This window comes from Hypomesus nipponensis, chromosome 23 (assembly GCF_054491055.1).
Source record: "Hypomesus nipponensis isolate SF chromosome 23, ASM5449105v1, whole genome shotgun sequence".
NCBI classification, from domain to species: domain Eukaryota; kingdom Metazoa; phylum Chordata; class Actinopteri; order Osmeriformes; family Osmeridae; genus Hypomesus; species Hypomesus nipponensis.
This window is the reverse complement of record NC_140383.1, coordinates 9306566-9325305: the sequence shown is the minus strand read 5'-3', so window position 1 is coordinate 9325305 and position 18740 is coordinate 9306566. Positions and strand designations below refer to the sequence as shown.

Below are 18740 nucleotides of genomic sequence, written 5' to 3'. Positions count from 1 at the left end.
AGTTTACTGTAGCCTTCACAGTAATCAATGCCATACATCCATAGAAACAGCATTTTACAAGCTCAGAAAAAAAGAGCTTGGAGCATTGAACCACATTGGAAAATATGGTTCGATCTGCACATGTATGATACATTATTATTCATCCGTGTTGATGTGAGATTATTAGGCCTTATTAGGCCTATCAGTGACCCAGAAGTTGTGTGTCAATGGTTGTCGCTGTGGATTATTATGCAGAGATGATGGGTCTATTATCTCTGTGCAGGGTTGGATGTTTAGCCTGACCACAGGCGGAGTGTGAGGCTGGTCAGAGGCAGCCCCTTCTCACAACAGCTTATCTTCACCAAAGAAACCTCATAGAGGAAGTCTTGAAACTACCGCTCATGCAGCACAGCTCTTTTCCTCAGGCTTTACAAGGTCAAGTAGTGAACATCTATTTTGCTCAATCTACAGTATCAACAGAATATGCACATGTCTAGATGTGTGACTGGAATCGTCAGATGATATGGTGATCTGTGGCTGTCTACCTACAGTCATGTTCATACTACCCGGCTCACACACATGGGGGTTATTGTCAAACTTGCTTGGGCTTCAGAACAGTAATAATGTGTTGAAACCACAGCATTGAGAGTTTAGAGAAGTGTTGCCCCCTGACAGTTGTTGTCACATCCAGACTACACAAACACACACACACACATTTGATGACTGCTCCAGGTCATCAAAAATACCATTTGTCCCTTTCTGGGTTATACCACAGGAGTTTTGCGTTTCCTTGTCTTCTGGCAACCCTCAGAGCTCATGCCACAGCCTATTCAAAATGAATTCAATTCACGAGCAAACATAACTGCTCCTCATTTATTGATGAAATGTCATTGGTGAGACAAAAGGTCCCCCTGATGCAAGATAAGGGAAACAGGGAGTTCAGTGCTACTATGTAGAATACGTGAGTCAAACTGATATCATCGGCAGTGAAGGAAACAAGAAAAGGTGCTGGTAAGCGACGTAAGAAATAGGCTGGATGAGTGCAGATAAAGAGCTAGTGAGGCGTGTGTGGGGTCTGACTGCTGCTCCTTAACATCTGTCACTAAACATCTGTGCTCCTAGAACTCTATAACTCTGAGCTTTGATTCTTTTGTTTTGTTTTGCTTTGTTCTTTTGAGGTAAGGTGGTGAGGGTATAGTGCTGTTTTGACATTTACACAGTTTCACAGTTTACTCTAGGGTCTCAAGATAAAATGAGAAAATTGGACTATTAATTGTGTCAACGATTCGACTGGAGGATTCTAGACCAAAGACAATCAGGACGTAAAATGAATACTTTAATAGAGAAAAGCCAATGCCATTTGAACAAACATTCAACTATGTACAGCACAGTATCTTCATGTAAAGTCAAGGATACTGAAAACTCAAACTCTTCAGTGAAGTGGATTTCGGTAATACCAAAGAACTCTCCTCCATATACATTTGTTTTAATCACAATAATAACAATATCGCTTCATCGAAAGTTACCCAAAATGTCCAAATATAGGATTTATATATTTTTTGGATCTATATAAACCTCAAAAGTCATACAAAAGCACATAGGCGACAGATACCTGAGAGCCCCCACATCAGTAATCATCAACGTCAAATCGTTTCAGAACTTCAATGTGCCAAAATATACATTGTTCTCATATATTATTTTATACAAAAATACATTCCAAACCATTCTTTTAACAATTCAATGGTTAGGACTTAAGAGTAGAAACACAATATTCCAATTCCTGTTTTACATTTACAAAGAAAATAGGTGTTTATAGATATTTGATCAAAATCATCAATCATGATGCTTCAAGTATCCTAGTAAAGAGTGTGTAACATCACCTTTCCCCCCCCTCTCTTTGTTCACATTGATGACTCTAGGCTGTAAGGACACAACTTTATGTTAAAGATTAGGCTATATAATTCCTAAACATGAGTCTAGCCCCTGATGTATGTATAGGAGAGTAGAACACTTTATAAGCTAAGAGTGCATTCCAGAAAAGCCCTTCATACATACACATACACACACACACACACCACGCACACAAAGATTTATGTTGTCACTGTTTTGTGTAAACTCTCACTTGCACAGGCAATAGATATGTTCCTTACAGTGTAGCTGTCTAAATCATATGATGAATGACCTTCACCTTGTCATCAAAGTGTTCCCTTCATGTAAATAGGGAAGTCCTTAAAAACAGAATGTCAGATCTGAAATATTGTAATATAGTAAAATGTTAGTTTGAATACAGTATAATATACATTTAGTCTAAATTAGACTTGATTCAATATAAAACTACAGGACAAACCCCTTAAAACAATAATGCATTAAATGAATGTGGAGTAATAGCATGTTACAAACTGTAAACAAGTTCCAGTGCCAATACTTGATTGATGGTAATAGTAAGCAAATGCCATAGCAGTATAATTTTATACTTTTGTCAATATCGCTGAGATGTAAACTGAAAAGAGCTGCCTTGATCAAACACAATAACTTTCCACACAACAAATTGAAAGAATTGCCCCCATGAGATAGCTAAGACCACCAGGATGAAAACAGATAAAGTAGAGTCTAATTTGTGACAAAATACACTGTACTGCATGATCACCAGTGCAACAGTAAAATTTTTTTTTTTTAAGAGCAGAATAGATATGCATATGTCCAAGTGCACCAAGATAATCCAACATTGGCATTTCAATTGTGGATAGGCTGAGTTTCCCCCCAGCAGTGCTACATACTAAAGTGCACAGCGTACTGTGCCAAGCAGTATCCTTTTCCACAGAGCATGCAAATACACGCACGCACACATGCACGCACACATAAATACTAAAGAAACAATAGCATGTCAACTAGGCAACATGTGCCTGGTGAATCTCTGAATATTGACATGTAGCTGCTGGTACTGAGCTCTGGACCAGCTTCAGATAGGATGTCCTCTTCATTCCAAGGGCCGTTATGTGAACCAGCCATGATGTGCTGGTTGAGCCCAGATTTGGGGTGTGTCCATTTCAGGTCAGGTGTGGACTGGACTGACATGAGGCTAGGTATAAAACCCTTGAGCACCAGCAGAACTAACGTGGAGATATTAAGAAATAAATGACTGTCATTATCGAATCATAGTTAAAGCTCCTTTGTTACATCCACACGGACATCACAGCAAAGTAAATGTTTTCTTTTTGCTTTCAAATACAAATAAAAATACATGTAGACACAAATAACAAGTACAGATTCACCCACCATAGAAAAATGAACTGTGTATTTGGCCCAGACCTTCATATAATTGTTTGATTCATCAGAAAACATCACAGGTAACTATTTTGCTACAAAAGTTTCAGTTTTTCCTTCCTGGAGGTTATGTGTGTGATGGGGACGGACTATGGCTCCTCTCTCCTCCCTCTCTCCCACCCTCTCTTTACCGGAAGGTGTGTTCCCCACGCACAATGTGGGAAGAGAACTCATAATGGTCCTTACTACGATGGCCGCAGATGTTGCACTCCAGGGGGTCCCTGTAGCCATGGCAACCCATGTGGATGGTATACATGACATGGTCCAGGAAAAGGATACGACAGTGCTCACACTGGAACACCCTGACTTCCTGTCCCTGACGCCCAATCACACGCACACCGTCCTGGCTCACGGGGCGCTCGCCACCCCCTCTCACCACCTCCGGTGTCAGGCCTGCCTCGGTCGCCCGTCTCTCCTCTCTGCCATAAACTGGACTGGGCCGGGACCTGGGATGGGGCAGGTTGGCATGGTAACCCAGCCTCTCCTGGGGACTGCTGCGGGCGGAGTCGGCTGAGTCCAAGCCACTGTTGCTAGGCGATTCTCCCCGGACGGCTGGGGGGTGTTTGGGCCTGGTCAAGGACACCGGACCATTGGAGGAGGGGGGATAGTCAGGGGGAGGCAGGGGCACGGGCATGTGGGGGACGTCACGGCTGCTGGGCCGCTCCATGCGGGGCCCCATGGTGGAGTACACATGGGAGAAGAGGGGGTTGACCATGGGCACTACCTCTGCCATGGAGAGGGGAGTGCCGGGATGGGGGTGTGGGCGAGGGTGATGGACAAGAGGCCTGATGGAATCAGCGCCCAGGTAGGAAATGGCATTGTTGATAGCCTGGTCCATCATGTGGGCCTGCATGATCTCAGCTTCCTTTTCATATTTCATACCCATCTCATAGTTTAGCTCAGGGTAGCTATAGCGAACCATCTTCTCACCTGAAACACAACGGCACAGACACAGTCAACTTCACACATATTATAACCGCACAGTTAGAGAATGTGCTTGGCAGAGTGCGGAACTCTGAAGCCATGCTAGATCCATTCCATCTACCACTTCTATGTAACAGGCTTCACACAATCAGCACCGTATACTGTTTGAGATGTGAATCACTGGTTTACCAAGGTGTTAGCAAACACACTAACCTCCCTTACCCGCTTCAGTTGCAAGTAAAGAAATATGAAAGCAATCATTTCTCGTTTGTTTTTCACATTTTTCTATTTTTCTCTGGCGGCTGTCTGGCGTTTAATGGTGGAAAGCCCCATCCGACTGCACTGCTTAACCCCTGCAGAACATGGATGCGGTAAGCTGTTTTGCTCCCCTCTCGATAAGAACAATGGCAAATCTACAGGTGTACCAAACCACAACGTGAAAAAACATTTCCTCGTGCTCTCATCCGCTTTGTCTCTTGCTCAATCTCTTCCTCTACACCTAATAGTGCGGTAAAGCAACTAATAAACTCAACTCTCCCTGAGAGGATTGACAATCATTGGAAAATGTACTCTTAGGTAACTATAAGTATGTCTGTAAATTGGTCCAGAGAGGGCAGTTGATTAATTGCGATTAGTTGTACTTCATTGTAAATTGTACTCCATTTAAATGACTAACATTTGGAATTACAAAATAACTTTAAAAACATTACAATCTACAAGATGTTCACTTTAAAGAGACTATACATACTTTTTAGTTTTTTTAAAATATGAATATATATATATATATATGTTTTTTTTTACTTTAAATTATAGACATACACATTTTCTTCTTCAAATTGTTTAAATTTGATGTTGAGAGACTTCAAAATAAAACACGTGCATGTCCCAGTTTTAAATACAAATTCAAATCTGCAGATTATTGACTTGACGAGTGGTGCACACCTCTCATGTTTCAACGGATATTACAGGCAAACATATTGGGATTTTTTTTTATTGAGAGTATGCGTTTTCATTGCCAGACCAACTGGATCAGAGTCGCACAACCAACAAGTCTTATTAAAATATCAACAATGCTGACATATCACAGGTCAGCAGCACTCTAACTGTCATCCATGTACAGAACAAAGCCTTGAGAAAAAAAACAGCACTAGGTCTTTATCATCCCCTCGATGTGGAGTTTAAGACCTTTTGACCGCTGGAACACGTCAATCAGAAGGAGGCACTGGGCAAAAGAACTCTGGCCTTCCTAAAGCAATAACCCTGCTAAATAAAACAATGACATAAGGAAAATCACTTTTTTGTTTTACTTAACCAAAGCATATAATCATGTGGTAAGCCCAGAGTTCAACCAATTTTCAATACTTGGAAAATAAAGCAACATACCCGTCTGTCTGTCTGTCTGTCTCTCTTTCTCTTTCTGTCTGTGTACTTTACTATTTATGTCTGTATATTATCTAACTTGAAAAGCAGATACAGTAGGTGCCCTTGGTATGATGCTCACTGATGAATACTTCACAGTACACTATATTGCTGTAGCCTTGCCAACAACAATGTACATTGTTTGAAAATGTTTGGTTTGAGCCGACACGGTGCGGTGCGGCCAAGGCATTCATGCTCACCAACAAACTTCTGGGGATTGCTGCTCTTCCTCTTCCCCACGCTGCCCTGCAACCTCTCAATGACGGGCGGACGATCAAAGGTTGCCATGACAGAGGCCTCTGCTGGTGGCCTGTGCTCTTTGGTGGCTTCACCTGTGTGTGTGTGTGTGGGGGGGGGGGGGGGGAGGGGGAAGGGGGCAGAGTATGTGGGTGAGTGTTGATGTTCCACAGTCCGGCAGCGACAGAAGCACAGCATCCATGATACCATCCTTATCAATATGCATCCATGGTAAGGTTAGAGGTTAAATTGTTTAACTGAGCTTGTGCATATGTGGGAGGGGAGGGGGGTTAAGGTTTCTCCCATCCCCCTTCATTTTGTCCTTGGTCCAAACTGTAATGGCTAATCTCACCGTTAAACAACATATCTTTTAGATGATTACACATTGGAAGCAGCTGCCAGTTGGTCTCTATGAAAGCTGAAGACAAGTCGTTCTCACCTGGGTAAGGTCCTGAGTTAGAGGTGGGATCCATGCCAACACTCTGCAGGTAGCTATGGCAACGCTCCTTGTGCTCCTCCAGAGACGTGCGCTGTTTGTAGCTGCGTCCGCAGTAGTTGCACTTGTGCGGTTTGCCAACTAATGCAGAGGTGACATCAAAGGAAAGGGGACTATTAATGTCACACACCAGCAATGAGACAGCGAGAAGGAGGGGGCAGGAGATGGTTCAACCTACTCGGGGGGATGACGCAACGACGAGCCTGCGCTTGGCTGAGGAAGGCAGCCGTAGTAAAAGAGGAAGAGTGGGGAAGCCTCGAGAAAGATCGAGCAGGCTTCTGAGCTCATGGAGTCATGTTCCACTATTACTCTGATCCCACACAGTTATCACCAGCCAAGCGGCACACCAGACAAACAGAGAAGCAGTGGGCGAAGTTCGAAAAAAAAAAAGAAAAAACACTCATACGCATCTACTTTTCATACGCCCTGGAACATACACACATCAAGTCACCCAGGGGCCCACTGCTGTAGTAAAGCCCTACTCTACGAACAAGAGCGATGCTGCTGCGTCTAGCAAAAGTACATCCAGTAGTGGTCGGAAAGAAACGTCAACGCGAAAACAACACCTCTCTCCCACCGGCTGGAGGAGGGCTGTGATTCATGCTGTCGGCTCCATTCAGGCTGGCTCCACACTGGGTTGACGAACCCAGCAGGAAGCACAGCAGGAAGGGAGAAGCAAGGTGATTTGCCCATCAAATCCATTCATCTCTTCATAAATCCATCCATCCGCTCATCCAAGCACCCCCAGATCTGTCCGTTCGTCTACTGCCTGGTCCTACAGCATGACTAGTAAGATATTGGATAGCATGAAAGACAACCCTGTGTAGTAGAATTTTCTGAAAGGTCTTGGTTTGAGTCATAAAGGGACTCTGAGAGTGCACTACAGGCCAGATGCCATGCTGACTATGTGACCCAGACACTGAGACGACAGCAGTGTGTGTGTGTGTGTGTGTGTGTGTGTGTGTGTGTGTGTGTGTGTGTGTGTGTGTGTGTGTGTGTGTGTGTGTGTGTGTTTGACTTTGATAACAGAATGCCCCAATGTGCTTCAGTTTGAGGTTTTTATATGAGAAGACACAACTTTTTGTGTGGACTATCTGGGAATGGTTTGACCGCTGCCATTGTGTCTGTTAGAGAAAGAAAAGGAGGGATGCAAGCTTTGTTTTAATCAAGATAACATTGAATTGAAACCATTCAGGGAACATGTTATCCATAAACTACATTACTTCAATTTTTACTTTACTGCATTTTGAAATGTAAGTAAAAATATTAATTATTACATGTATATGTCCTAGACATACGTTATAAAGGTCACATTCAAATACATCTTGTCTATTGTGTGTACCACATATGGCTATGATACCACATCTGACAATGTTTGGATGACGTGTCCAATAATGATATAAACCACTTTTCATAGACCCATCCTCAGACATGACCTATATTCCATAAGCAAGCTTTTTTTCTTTTTTTTTTTTTACAGTGATTCATAGGAACAATCACAACATCATCAGCAACAATATCTGCCATTGAGCAATCTTGTGGTCTATGAGTAGCAATTGGTTTAGTACATTAGAAACTATGGTTCATGAGAATGTCTGAGTAAGGCAATATACCGAAACACGTCCGTTTCAATATTTCTAAAATCATGGGAGCATAGAGTTGTAGCTAGCTAACAGGTTATGGTTTTTACAGTAAAATTACGCGTTTTACGATGTTCAACCAAGTTATATCTACATATCGTCACAGGGGAAATGTCTGCTCCAGTGATCTTTGTCAGGCACAGCACCTGCTTCAAACTGCCTACATGGTATTGGGCAGTAACACTTTCATATTGTAATCACACCAACACCAACACAAGTTCACTTCAATGTATTTTTTTATCTTTCAAAACCACCGCCCCATGTGGGCTTTGCAGATGTTGGATGCATCACCCAAATCCCGCTTTCAGCTGCTATTCTTGGCCATGTAAATTAATTCAACTCTGTGTTCAGACTCACTTGGCCGCTTCCATTTGGGTGATAAACAGGAACTCAGGTCCCTTATCTCATGTGCTACTAACTTGTGCGATTCTATCGGTCTCCATGGAGAACATTCTGTCCATGAACACATCACATTCATAGAAATATACAGAGCATTATTCTGCCCCAAGGTCATGCAGCATTTCTAGCAGTTAATGTATGCCAACAGGGAAGGACATGAAAGTACTGCATTCTGTACAGTTTGACAGACACATTTTTTATTTTAGTGTATGCAACAACCTACTGCAGTTATGCCACCTTAAATATATCCAGCCATCCTTATTGTCTGTTAGATAACTGTTGCTGCATTGCATTTACTCTATCATCGACTTAACACAATAGGAAGCAAGGTGTAATGATGATTATAAAACAACACATTTAAGGAGTTAGTTCTTCTTGTTTTGTTAAGAAGACCTCAATCAGGTAGATGTTTACTTAGGTGAGGTGTCAATACAACATATACATAGTAAAAGTCAACTCTTTGCCCTTTAGACAGTCATTCAGCAAAGCCTTAACCAGTCGTTGAATGAGGCAGTAAAGTATACTCTGTCTGTCTCTCTGTCTCTCTCCTTAAATGTTACTGTCTCTCGTCTAACTTCCTCCACTATTGACTTCACCTGTTTCCTGGGCAGGGTGCCAGGTGTCTCCATCGTGCCATGGCCATGGAGAGCGAAAGGGGAAGAACAGTGTCATGCCTTTCATGTAAGGTAGCGTCATGCCAGCCAGCTCCCTAGGTTATGTCACAACCCCCCATCCTTGCGTTCCACACTAACTCAGATGCACGGGAAAGAGTGGCAGACTAATAAATACAGCAAAGACCAGTGTACTGCAAGAGGAACAACTTTACACTTCATCTCAGCCACTGTGTCGATCCAGGAGGCTGCAGAATCAATTTAGACATTTAAAACAGGAAGTGAGAAACTCAAAAAGGGGCAAGTGAGAGAGATCCGAGTAGAGAGAGTGGAAGGAAAACAAGAGATACAGAGAACACACGCCGAAAGACAAGAAAGACTAAAACATTACAAGGGAGAGACGCAACCCGGCAGAAAAAAACAAAAACCGTCATTAGAATGAGTGGAAGTCAAAGGGCAACTTTTGAGCAGAACTAGAAGGAAAGGGCTTGGGTCGGGGTGGTGGGGGGTAGAAGGGTTCAGTCAGTCAGTCAGCTGACCCTGATCTCACAGGCATAAGAAAGCACATCCTCTGGTGATGCTAAGATAGGAAAGTGGGTTACAGTTAGAGAGCTCTCTGGCCGCCACTCCTCATGTGTCTCTGAGCAGAGAGCTTCCTTCTAAGGAGCGTGAGTTGAGCTTGTCAGGAACAGCCTGGCCTTGGTGTTTAACCACAACACTGACACACACACAAACACAGACACACACACATAAACAACGTCTGCAAAAAGCCCCGTATCTGCAGTCAATCCAACGATGCGAGATCGAGATCGACACGTGCTATTCTCGACACAAGCATAAACACGAGTCGGGTCGAAGCTTTCTGAGAGACACAGATCCACAGTGCGTGTCGCCCGCATGGCTAATCCAGCTCAACAGAAACCCACGGAGCTCGCTCGTTACATCCATGCGGTGTCAGAGAGTTGGACTGACGAGGATGGGAGGATGGAGGGAGGCCTCTGAGTGCCGTCTGACCTGAGTGTGTGCGCAGGTGGCCGCTCAGTGCGTCACGGCGTCTGCAGGCGTAGCTGCAGAAGGGGCACTTGAAGGGCTTTTCACCCGTGTGCAGCTTGATGTGCCTCAGGAGATTTCCCTTCTGGGTGAAGGAGACCCCACACTGGTTGCACTGGAACGGCCTATCGCCTGGGGAAGACACAGGAAGGACACACTTTCAGTTTTGTGCACCACATACACACACACGCATGTACACATCTGAAGTGCATAGAGACACATACACTCAGAAGCCCCTAACCCCCTCCCCATACCACCACCACCACCTACGCACACACCCTTTTGTCTGTATGGTAACATCAGCAAGTACACCACTCACGGGTAAACCAGCTACAAAGCCCTACTTACAGCTGTTTGTGAAGGAGCAACACTTTCTAAACATCTCGATGACAACACATTTAGCTTTGTGGCACTTTATAGCAGAGTTGCACTGTCAGTGATTTCAATATTAGAATTAGCGAATGAATGGCACATGATGCCACAGAGCCGAGGTCTCGTGTGACATGATTATGAAGATGGTGAGTGCCAGCTACGAGGTGGGCGTTTGTTTGGCTACATCTCCGCATGTCGTCTGCCTGCGGTAACGCTACGGTCGTTGCAGCTGAGTATTCTCACCATGGTGGACATCGTTTGGTCTTGCGGAACCATGTGGAAAAAGTGAAATAGGATCCCGTAGCTGTGATGGTGACAGCACTGTCGTCACAGCGTCAGGTAAAAAGGCTAAGGAACAGGTTGTGGAGGATTCCAGGGATATTTTCCCTGATAATCATTCAAGGGCTAAACTACTGTCTTTTACTTGGCAGCAAAAACTGCCCACACCCTCTAACAAAGAATACAATAGCACAAAAAAGTGATACTAACAATGACAACTAACAATAAATCATCTACCGGAAGTATTGTTCATTGAGTTATTGGACATATATCATTTAGAAAGTTAACCTACGACAAAACTTTAATATATTAGCACTGCAATCAGAGAATGTTTTAGAATTTGACAGTATGGTATGTGGTTTGGATCTTACTGAATGAAAAAGACCATCATGTACCATTTTGTAGCCGATTGTCTGCGTCGCTTACTCCATCGGACCCAGACACACCATCTTGTAGGTTGTTGGGGCTGTCAGTCATGGGCTCCTCCAATCCCGATCCTTCCTCCCCACTATGGGTCATGTCCTCTGGTGCTGTGCTTTTCCCTTCTGGTTCGTCTCCCGTGCCCTCTTCCTGCTTGATGGTCACTTCTGATTGAGACAATGACATGAGAGACATGAGAGTCAGTATGTATGTATGTGAGTGTGTTTGTGTGTGTTTGCGTTTGTGTGTTTTTGCCTGTGTATGTGTGGACGGGGATGGGGATGTGGACGTGCGCATATCTAACCCTAGAATTCATATCCAATCGAACCCTTTGCGAACAGAACCCACTTCTTCACAATCACACCTGAGAGAGCTGTGCACTGACAGTAGCAAGCAGTGTGTTCACACCTCGACCTGCCCTCACCAGCCCAGAGCCCCTGGCAACAGACGACAGGTCAACGTCGGACAACCAAACAAAGAGTGACTCCCAGAAGGAGGTTTCTGTGACATGCTGTGCAACACTGACAGATTGCTGGAGAAATGAGAAACAGGCTGGTCTGGTTCGAGTCCCTGAGGAGAAGGTAGGGAGTGTCCTGCCCGGGCTAGGTTCTCAGCATGTGTGGGTTTCCACTTGACTGGCACTGGGAGAATGGTTGCATTGGGGGAGGAGAGAAGGGGAGGGAGAACTCGCTGACTGAAGATGGGAATGCACGTTCTGATTGTTATAGCAGTCTCATTATCTGTCACCAGACAATGGGGCTTCTGACAGCCAACACATGCACTGTCACGCACACACACATACACACACACACACGCACACAAACATACACACAGATAGACATACAGTCATTCATACACGGGCTGCCTAGATACATATTTTATATACTCAAAAACGTCATTCATTACTATAAGACACTCTAGTTTAGCCATGATGGGAAAACGAACACAACACAAACTGACGCACTACACGACGCAAAAGAGCCCCAAAAAAATCGCCAAACGCCACAAAAGGTCACACAACTTTAGCGTGAACTTGTAGAGGCTCCCTGCATTCCTCTACACGCTTTGGAAAACCTGATCCTGGCTCTCAGTCCCTTACCCATCCTGACAAGCCTGTTTGTGATTACCGAGACCTTAATCACTGAATGGGTGCGGAGTGTGAACCTCAACCCTGACACCACTATCCGGCTCTTTCATCTCATGACGACGTGCGTACGTAGCGTTGTCGACGTGACTTGTTGTTAAAATAGGTGAAACCGACCAAATGGCATTTTCTAAGGTGCAGCTGTGTCGTTCGTTTGTCATTTGAATGCCATGCCGTTTTATTTCACAAAAAGTGAGACGCTCAAGGTGTCATCCCTGGCGACTGTATCCTGGCAACATGGACCAACCTGACTCTATTTCTATTTCGTTTTTCTGCTTTCCCCAGGAGGTTTACATTAAATCATTAACATGAAAACAACAGAGTGAATTAAGGGAAAGGACTGCGTAAAAGAAAGAAGCAGCAACAGAATTGTCAGAAGACAGCATGACAACCTTAACAGGGAGAGAGAGAGAGAGAGAGAGAGAGAGAGAGAGAGAGAGAGAGAGAGAGAGAGAGAGAGAGAGAGAGAGAGAGAGAGAGAGAGAGAGAGAGAGAGAGAGAGAAGGAGAAAGTGAGAGTGAGAGAGAGAGAGAGAAGGAGAAAGTGAGAATGACACACACGAGGCTATCATGAAACAGTCGAGGAGGAGAATGGAGTCGAGTAGCAGCAAGAGACAGTAGGTCGACCGTACAGTGACAGCAGACTGACAGTGGAGTAACAGTAAAGTGACGGTAAAATGCCTGTAGGGTCCCTGTAGGGTGACCATCAAAAGAACCCCTAGAGAGAGAGCTTTGGAGTTGTGAGTCAGAGACCATTGGTAACTGTGGACTCCACAATCTTTCAAATTAAATATGCTTTCAAAATAGATATTTCCCCCCACATGTTTGTTTATCCCTTTCCAGGGACCAGTCAGAACATCATAACTGCATTGTGACAGAGGAGCTAGAGTATATGAGGCAAACAGCAGGTGTCGAGCTTCTCCTTCCAAAACATCTACCTCAGCTGGGGGGCCTTCATTCTTCTGACAACCCCTCTGTGACACAGCCACCAGAGGACCACAGCCACCAGAGGAACACAGTCTCCTTTCATGGTTTAATTAAGAGGCCGCAGGAAAAGAGCAATGCAAGACTTAGGATATTAAGTGATGACAGTTTCTGGCTACTGTAGACTCCTACTACCAGTAAGTGGTTAGTAGTCATATTTAGACATTATGCCAAATGACAAGCCGGCATTGTAACGAAATAGGCGTGTGTGCGTGCGTGCGTGTGCAAGCTAACGTGTTGAGTAGGCACTTACCGCTCTGCGACTTAGGACCCTGAGGCTCCAGTCCGTTGGGTGTGTTTGCCGACAGGTCCACCGACATTCTCGAGTTCTCCTTCCTGGGAGGGCAATCTCCGTTACCTGGGAGACAGACGGCAACAATTGAGCCGGGGATATTGTCCTTGTCTGCACAGCGCGCAGACAGTACGCGGCTCCAAATATTACCCTTCTCATGCTCACTCTGCTGGTCTCACTCTTGACCATACACTCAAACACACACAGTAAACACTCACACGCGCGCACACACACACACACACACACACAAAACAATGCTGGAAGTATTCATACTCCACTCATCAAACCTCATCCATCAAATTCAGATCATTTTATTTCTACAATTTCTACTGATATTCTCTGATGACAGTGACACTAACTTCACTCCAATGCTTGACAGGTGCACTGCAATGTTTATGCATGACAATACCGGGTCACCAGCAAAACATGATGTATGAACAGGAAGGAACATTTCATAGAGTGGTTGCCGCAATGGTCCACCTCTGGCTCTCTAGAACCACAGTTTAGCGGAGAGACGTCCCACTACCATTAACCAGGCCCAGCATGTCTACCTACACGAGGCAGACAGTACTGGGAGGCAGCGGGGTCAAGGTGCTGGCTGCGATCCTCATGTCCAGTAGCATGTCCATGTCTAGTATCCGATTGCTTTCTCTCAGCAGGCTGTTCATAGGCCGGGCTATGGATAGCTGTGTCCACTCAGAGGGAGAGCTAGCCTATCCCTTATCCCATTACACTCTGGCCCCATCGGAGCCTCTCAGATAAAGGCTACAGCGAAGCAGCCCTGCTGACCAAGGTGTCAGATCCCTGAGGAGTCGGGGCAAACCCCCTCACTTCACCACATTTAGCACTACGCAGCAGTTCCTTGATAGCCGAGAAGGAAAGTACCTGAGATGTTCACGTGAACAGCCTCTTCACAGATTCCCTAGTATGGAGGTCTCGTTCTTACTGCTACCAAGCAGTCTGGTTGCAATGATGAGCAAATGCAAATCAAATACCAACATTGACTGCACACTTGACCCTAAGCTACAAGTACTCCCCTCCAGTGAAATAGATCCGATACCTCAAACTGTCCCTGTCGGTTTGTGCGTCTATACTTAAAGGACGGTGGCTATCACGAGGAAGAATAGGAGGAGGAGGAGTGGTGTCCCATTGTTGAGCTGAGTGACGCCCGCTGGGAGACATGACACAATCCCTGGGCACGGTTTCGGATTGCGTGCACTCGCTGGGGTTGGAGGAAATCTCAGGTGACCGGTGGACGGCTATCCCCTGGCTGTGCTGTCCCGGAGACAGGAGTGGCCCAGATTTGTCATGAAGGATTTTCCATTACGGGAGCCTGGACGGACAGCTGCCTCGCGGAACACTAAAAGGCTCTCAGGCGAATTACTATTTGAGTGTCATGAGAAGAGGTCTTGCCATGACACCCGCGTAAACAGACTGTACTGACACACGGTCTGGAAATTACATGGGAGCGTTCGAGCTTTGGTAACTCCTGAGTGAGGCAGGAGTCGCAGGAAACCAGTGTATCCACGAGTGTGACCTCTGTCGTGGCAGACACACACACACACACACACACACACAGTGGCAAACGCACATGGCATGCACGCACTCACTAACACACAAACGTATCCATTCACACACACGCTGACATCCGCACACATCCACATAAGGAACGCACCAACACTCACACACACACTACTGTCTGCTGATTCAGAATCTTCGCTTCACACCACTCATTTGTTGAGTCAATACTGTATGAACAGTAGGCTAAGACTGAGAGCACAGCGGAGGAGGTCAACACTAACAGCATAGATGGATCATTCCATGTACTGGTGGGTGAAAGGAAAAGATGTATGACAATGACAAAGAAAGGAAAATAAAATAAAATCATCAGTACAGACTTGCTCTGTGTATTTGCCAGATTCATGGATTTGGTTCTTTTATAAAACCCTTGCGATAAGACAGAACTGTTGATAGAATTACATTGTTTCACCTGTACTGAACAAAGTTATGGCTTGTGTTCAAATATGAAACCTGGACCTCTACTGAATTATCTACTTAAATGACAGAGCACTCAGTCCTGGCTTGTTCAATAAACAGTTCATGAGAATGATCTGGTTTTTCCAGTAAAACACTGAACCTCCAGACCACACCATCTTTTTCTATCCTTCTCTCTCTCTCTCTCTCTCTCTCTCTCTCTCTCTCTCTCTCTCTCTCTCTCTCTCTCTCTCTCTCTCTCACTCCCTCTTTCTGTTCCTTTCTAACTCTTTCTCAAAAATACTGTACAGTACAAATGAACTTTTACAAACAGTACACACACAGCATACATTCTTCAAATTGCTTAAGGAATGAAAATGTTGACATTTATCAGTTTGGTGATGAATCACCCTTTCCCAAAGCTTTGCTCAGCATCTGCAACATTTGTCAAACTAAAGACTATCAGCATGTTGTATCTTATCTGAGGAAATTTGTTGGGAAACCAAGAGAAGAGGGAAGTACTGCTGTGTACCTGGTACAGTCTCACCCTGCAGATAACAAATGTCCCGGGTAGCCAAGGGTTTTCGACCTTTTGCTACACAATCACAGGGCATACACCAGCAACCTGCTTCCACAGGCTACTTTACACGCCAACACTAACGCATCGAGTGAATACAGTGACACACTCACAAGGGCTGAAAGAGAGGACGGGAATGACCTACAGACAGAACTGAAATGTTTGGCATATTTTTGAACATAAGGCGAGGGAGAACACAGGAGGAACGGAAAGCAGAGAGCTCCTACTTCATCGTCAACCTCCACCCTACCCTGTCCGACAGGCGTTCCCGCAGGCCCACTCTTCAGTGGACCAGGAAGTCCCCATGATGTCACTAACGCGAACCACCAGTTTAAGTACAGAGGCAGACAGATTATAAACAAGGTACACAAAAAAACACAAAAATAAATATGTGCCTGTAAGAAACCAAAAAAGGGAAATGGAGACACATAACAAGTGTATCCAGCATCAGCTATCAGCATTAAACAGGATGTCACTGCTTTTTTTCACAGGTTATAAGGGCCAAACAGGAAAGGGTTTGCTCTAAGGGAAAATCCCAAGCAAGGTACATATATTTTAAATACATGAATTGTATTTATCTAACAAATATGTTTTTGCTAGTGTAATTTACATAAATGATTTTTGCGACACCCAAAGCATCCACTTAAGGCTGTGACAGTGACAATGATATCGCAAGATTGCCAATCTTTCTTCTTCTTACACAAGAATCCTGAAGCTTAATCTAGGCAGACAGAGTGATGGATCAGTTGACTTACTAGCACGGTACCCATCTGGTGAACCTTCCGAGTCCATAGTCCTGCAGAGAGCTGTGGTGGCCAGAGAAAAAGTGTTTATTCAGTGAGTACTGTAAGTCAAACACAAGTTAAGAGTTACCCATTAGGATGCATCATTGTTAGTTGAATAAATACAAATGTTGTTGCTTAAATTCAAGTCATGCGGCTGCAGGAGTGGTTTCAAAAGAGCAAAAAAGACATAACAACTCAGTAGCACTGAGCAACACTGTTTTTCAAACCATCCCAAGGTCACACGTGTTTAAAAATACAGCCATTCATTTCAGTTTGCACAACCACAGAAGAAACACATTTAGCAGGATAGGTTCAGACTTTGTTACAGACTTTGCAGTTGTAGTGAGAATAGCCATTTCCTCTACACCCCCCCCCCCCACACACACACACACACCACCACCACCCCACCCCAAGTTTGATGAAGACCAACTAAATGTATTTCAAGTCAGTGGTCAGGTATGTTTGTGTGTCTGTGCATTTGTTTGTGTATGTTAATCCCTCCTGCTCTCTCTGTGCTTGTCTCTGGTCAAGGCGAGAATGATTTAGAGCCTTGTGAATCCTTACCATACAATTGGCAACAATTTTGAAACATATTTTATTGAATTACAAGCATAATTTAGTTACACCCAGTATTAATGGCCGCATTTTGACTGTCCAACACATTTTAGAGTAAGACCAATAATGAACTATGTGCACTAGCATACAGTATGCTGTATATTAATTGTACAAAAACCTTCTAAATTATTTAGATCAAATGAGTTTCATACTCAAATTTCAAATGTATTTTAGTATAATATTGGCCGGAATAAACAGTATGCTATCGGTCAGAAATTAGGCATTACAAGGGGGCATTACAATAAGGGGGCATTACAATAACGTGTAGGCCTAGGTGGCAGGGTTCCTGTTTGAAGGAGTGCGCTGCTGCATAATGTGCACCAACCCGGCAAGACAAAACACGGTCTGGGTTCAGCACATTACTGTTCAGATGTTAATTGAAGTCAGAGACAGCCCAAAATATCTGGAAAAAAGTATTCGCTGGTATTTGTCACAGCGCTCAGTGCAACCTATTGCATTTTGTGCGCAGCCTGCGCTTTGCCTGATGCACCGTAAAACCATTGGAAATAATGGGTTTCAGAGAGCTATATGGTGCCGTTGCAGCGTTCTGTCTGAACGAATCTTAACTTTCAAATGCCACTTGGTCTGGAACCTCTCAGTGCATTTTTTATAACCAAGGGGCGATCTCCAAGGACAAAGGACAAACATATCCTTCGGACTCAATGGGATAGATACAAAGAAACATTATATTGGTTGTTGTTTACTCTCAACAACTAGATGTTTTCGAGATCTGCCTTTCCAAGCCCTGAATGTAGACGGGAGTAGGAGGTATCAGTCGGGAGGAGTAAAACAAAAACAGTGATAAAGTCGGACAGTCAGTCAGCAAGTCGTTTCCCATCGTGCTGTTGGCTTGGGTTGGCGGTGGAGAGCAACCGCAGCGCCTGGCTTGCTCTTTTGAGATTAGTGGCTCATGTCACTGTGACAATAAGTGACAATGCAATGCACCAGACACCATTTCTAGCATGCACTGCACTGAGTCAGGCAGCGATTGGTGTCTTATCTGTACTGCCATCCTATTAAATCCGCAACAAATCATGAAAACCTTTGTAATAGACCAGACCAGATTCTGGACGGAGGGAAATCTATTTGAATGGGTGAGCAGCCAGCCAGACTCATCATCTACTAGAGAAAAAATAAAACATGAGCTGGCAGATTTGTATGGTTCCCAAGCTAACTGAGCACATGCTTACCACATTATCAGACCGATCGCGCAACAGCAC

At 44.5% G+C, this 18740-nt stretch overlaps 1 protein-coding gene across 1 annotated transcript; it reads right to left on the bottom strand.

Moving 5' to 3' along the window:
* Positions 1 to 1333: 1333 nt before the first annotated feature.
* ikzf2 (IKAROS family zinc finger 2) lies at positions 1334 to 16927 on the bottom strand. Its single transcript, XM_084689855.1, has 7 exons — positions 16876 to 16927; positions 13531 to 13635; positions 11126 to 11317; positions 10044 to 10211; positions 6323 to 6460; positions 5847 to 5978; positions 1334 to 4233 (listed from the first exon to the last, which is right to left on the bottom strand). Exons 1-7 carry the CDS (start codon positions 16910 to 16912, stop codon positions 3431 to 3433), a joined length of 1575 nt encoding a protein of 524 aa, XP_084545981.1. The 5' UTR covers positions 16913 to 16927; the 3' UTR covers positions 1334 to 3430.
* Between the last annotated feature and the right edge of the window lie 1813 nt (positions 16928 to 18740).

Bases quoted from the DNA above. Each gene is read 5' to 3' on its own strand.
- ikzf2 (XM_084689855.1), bottom strand. From the start codon at position 16,912: ATGGACTCGGAAGGTTCACCAGATGGGTACCGTGCTA. The intron at 11,318-13,530 runs GTAAGTGCCTAC...TGTCTCAATCAG, and splicing joins GGGTCCTAAGTCGCAGAGCG to AAGTGACCATCAAGCAGGAA. The intron at 6,461-10,043 runs GTCAGACGGCAC...CCTCTGCATTAG, and splicing joins CCACCTGCGCACACACTCAG to TTGGCAAACCGCACAAGTGC.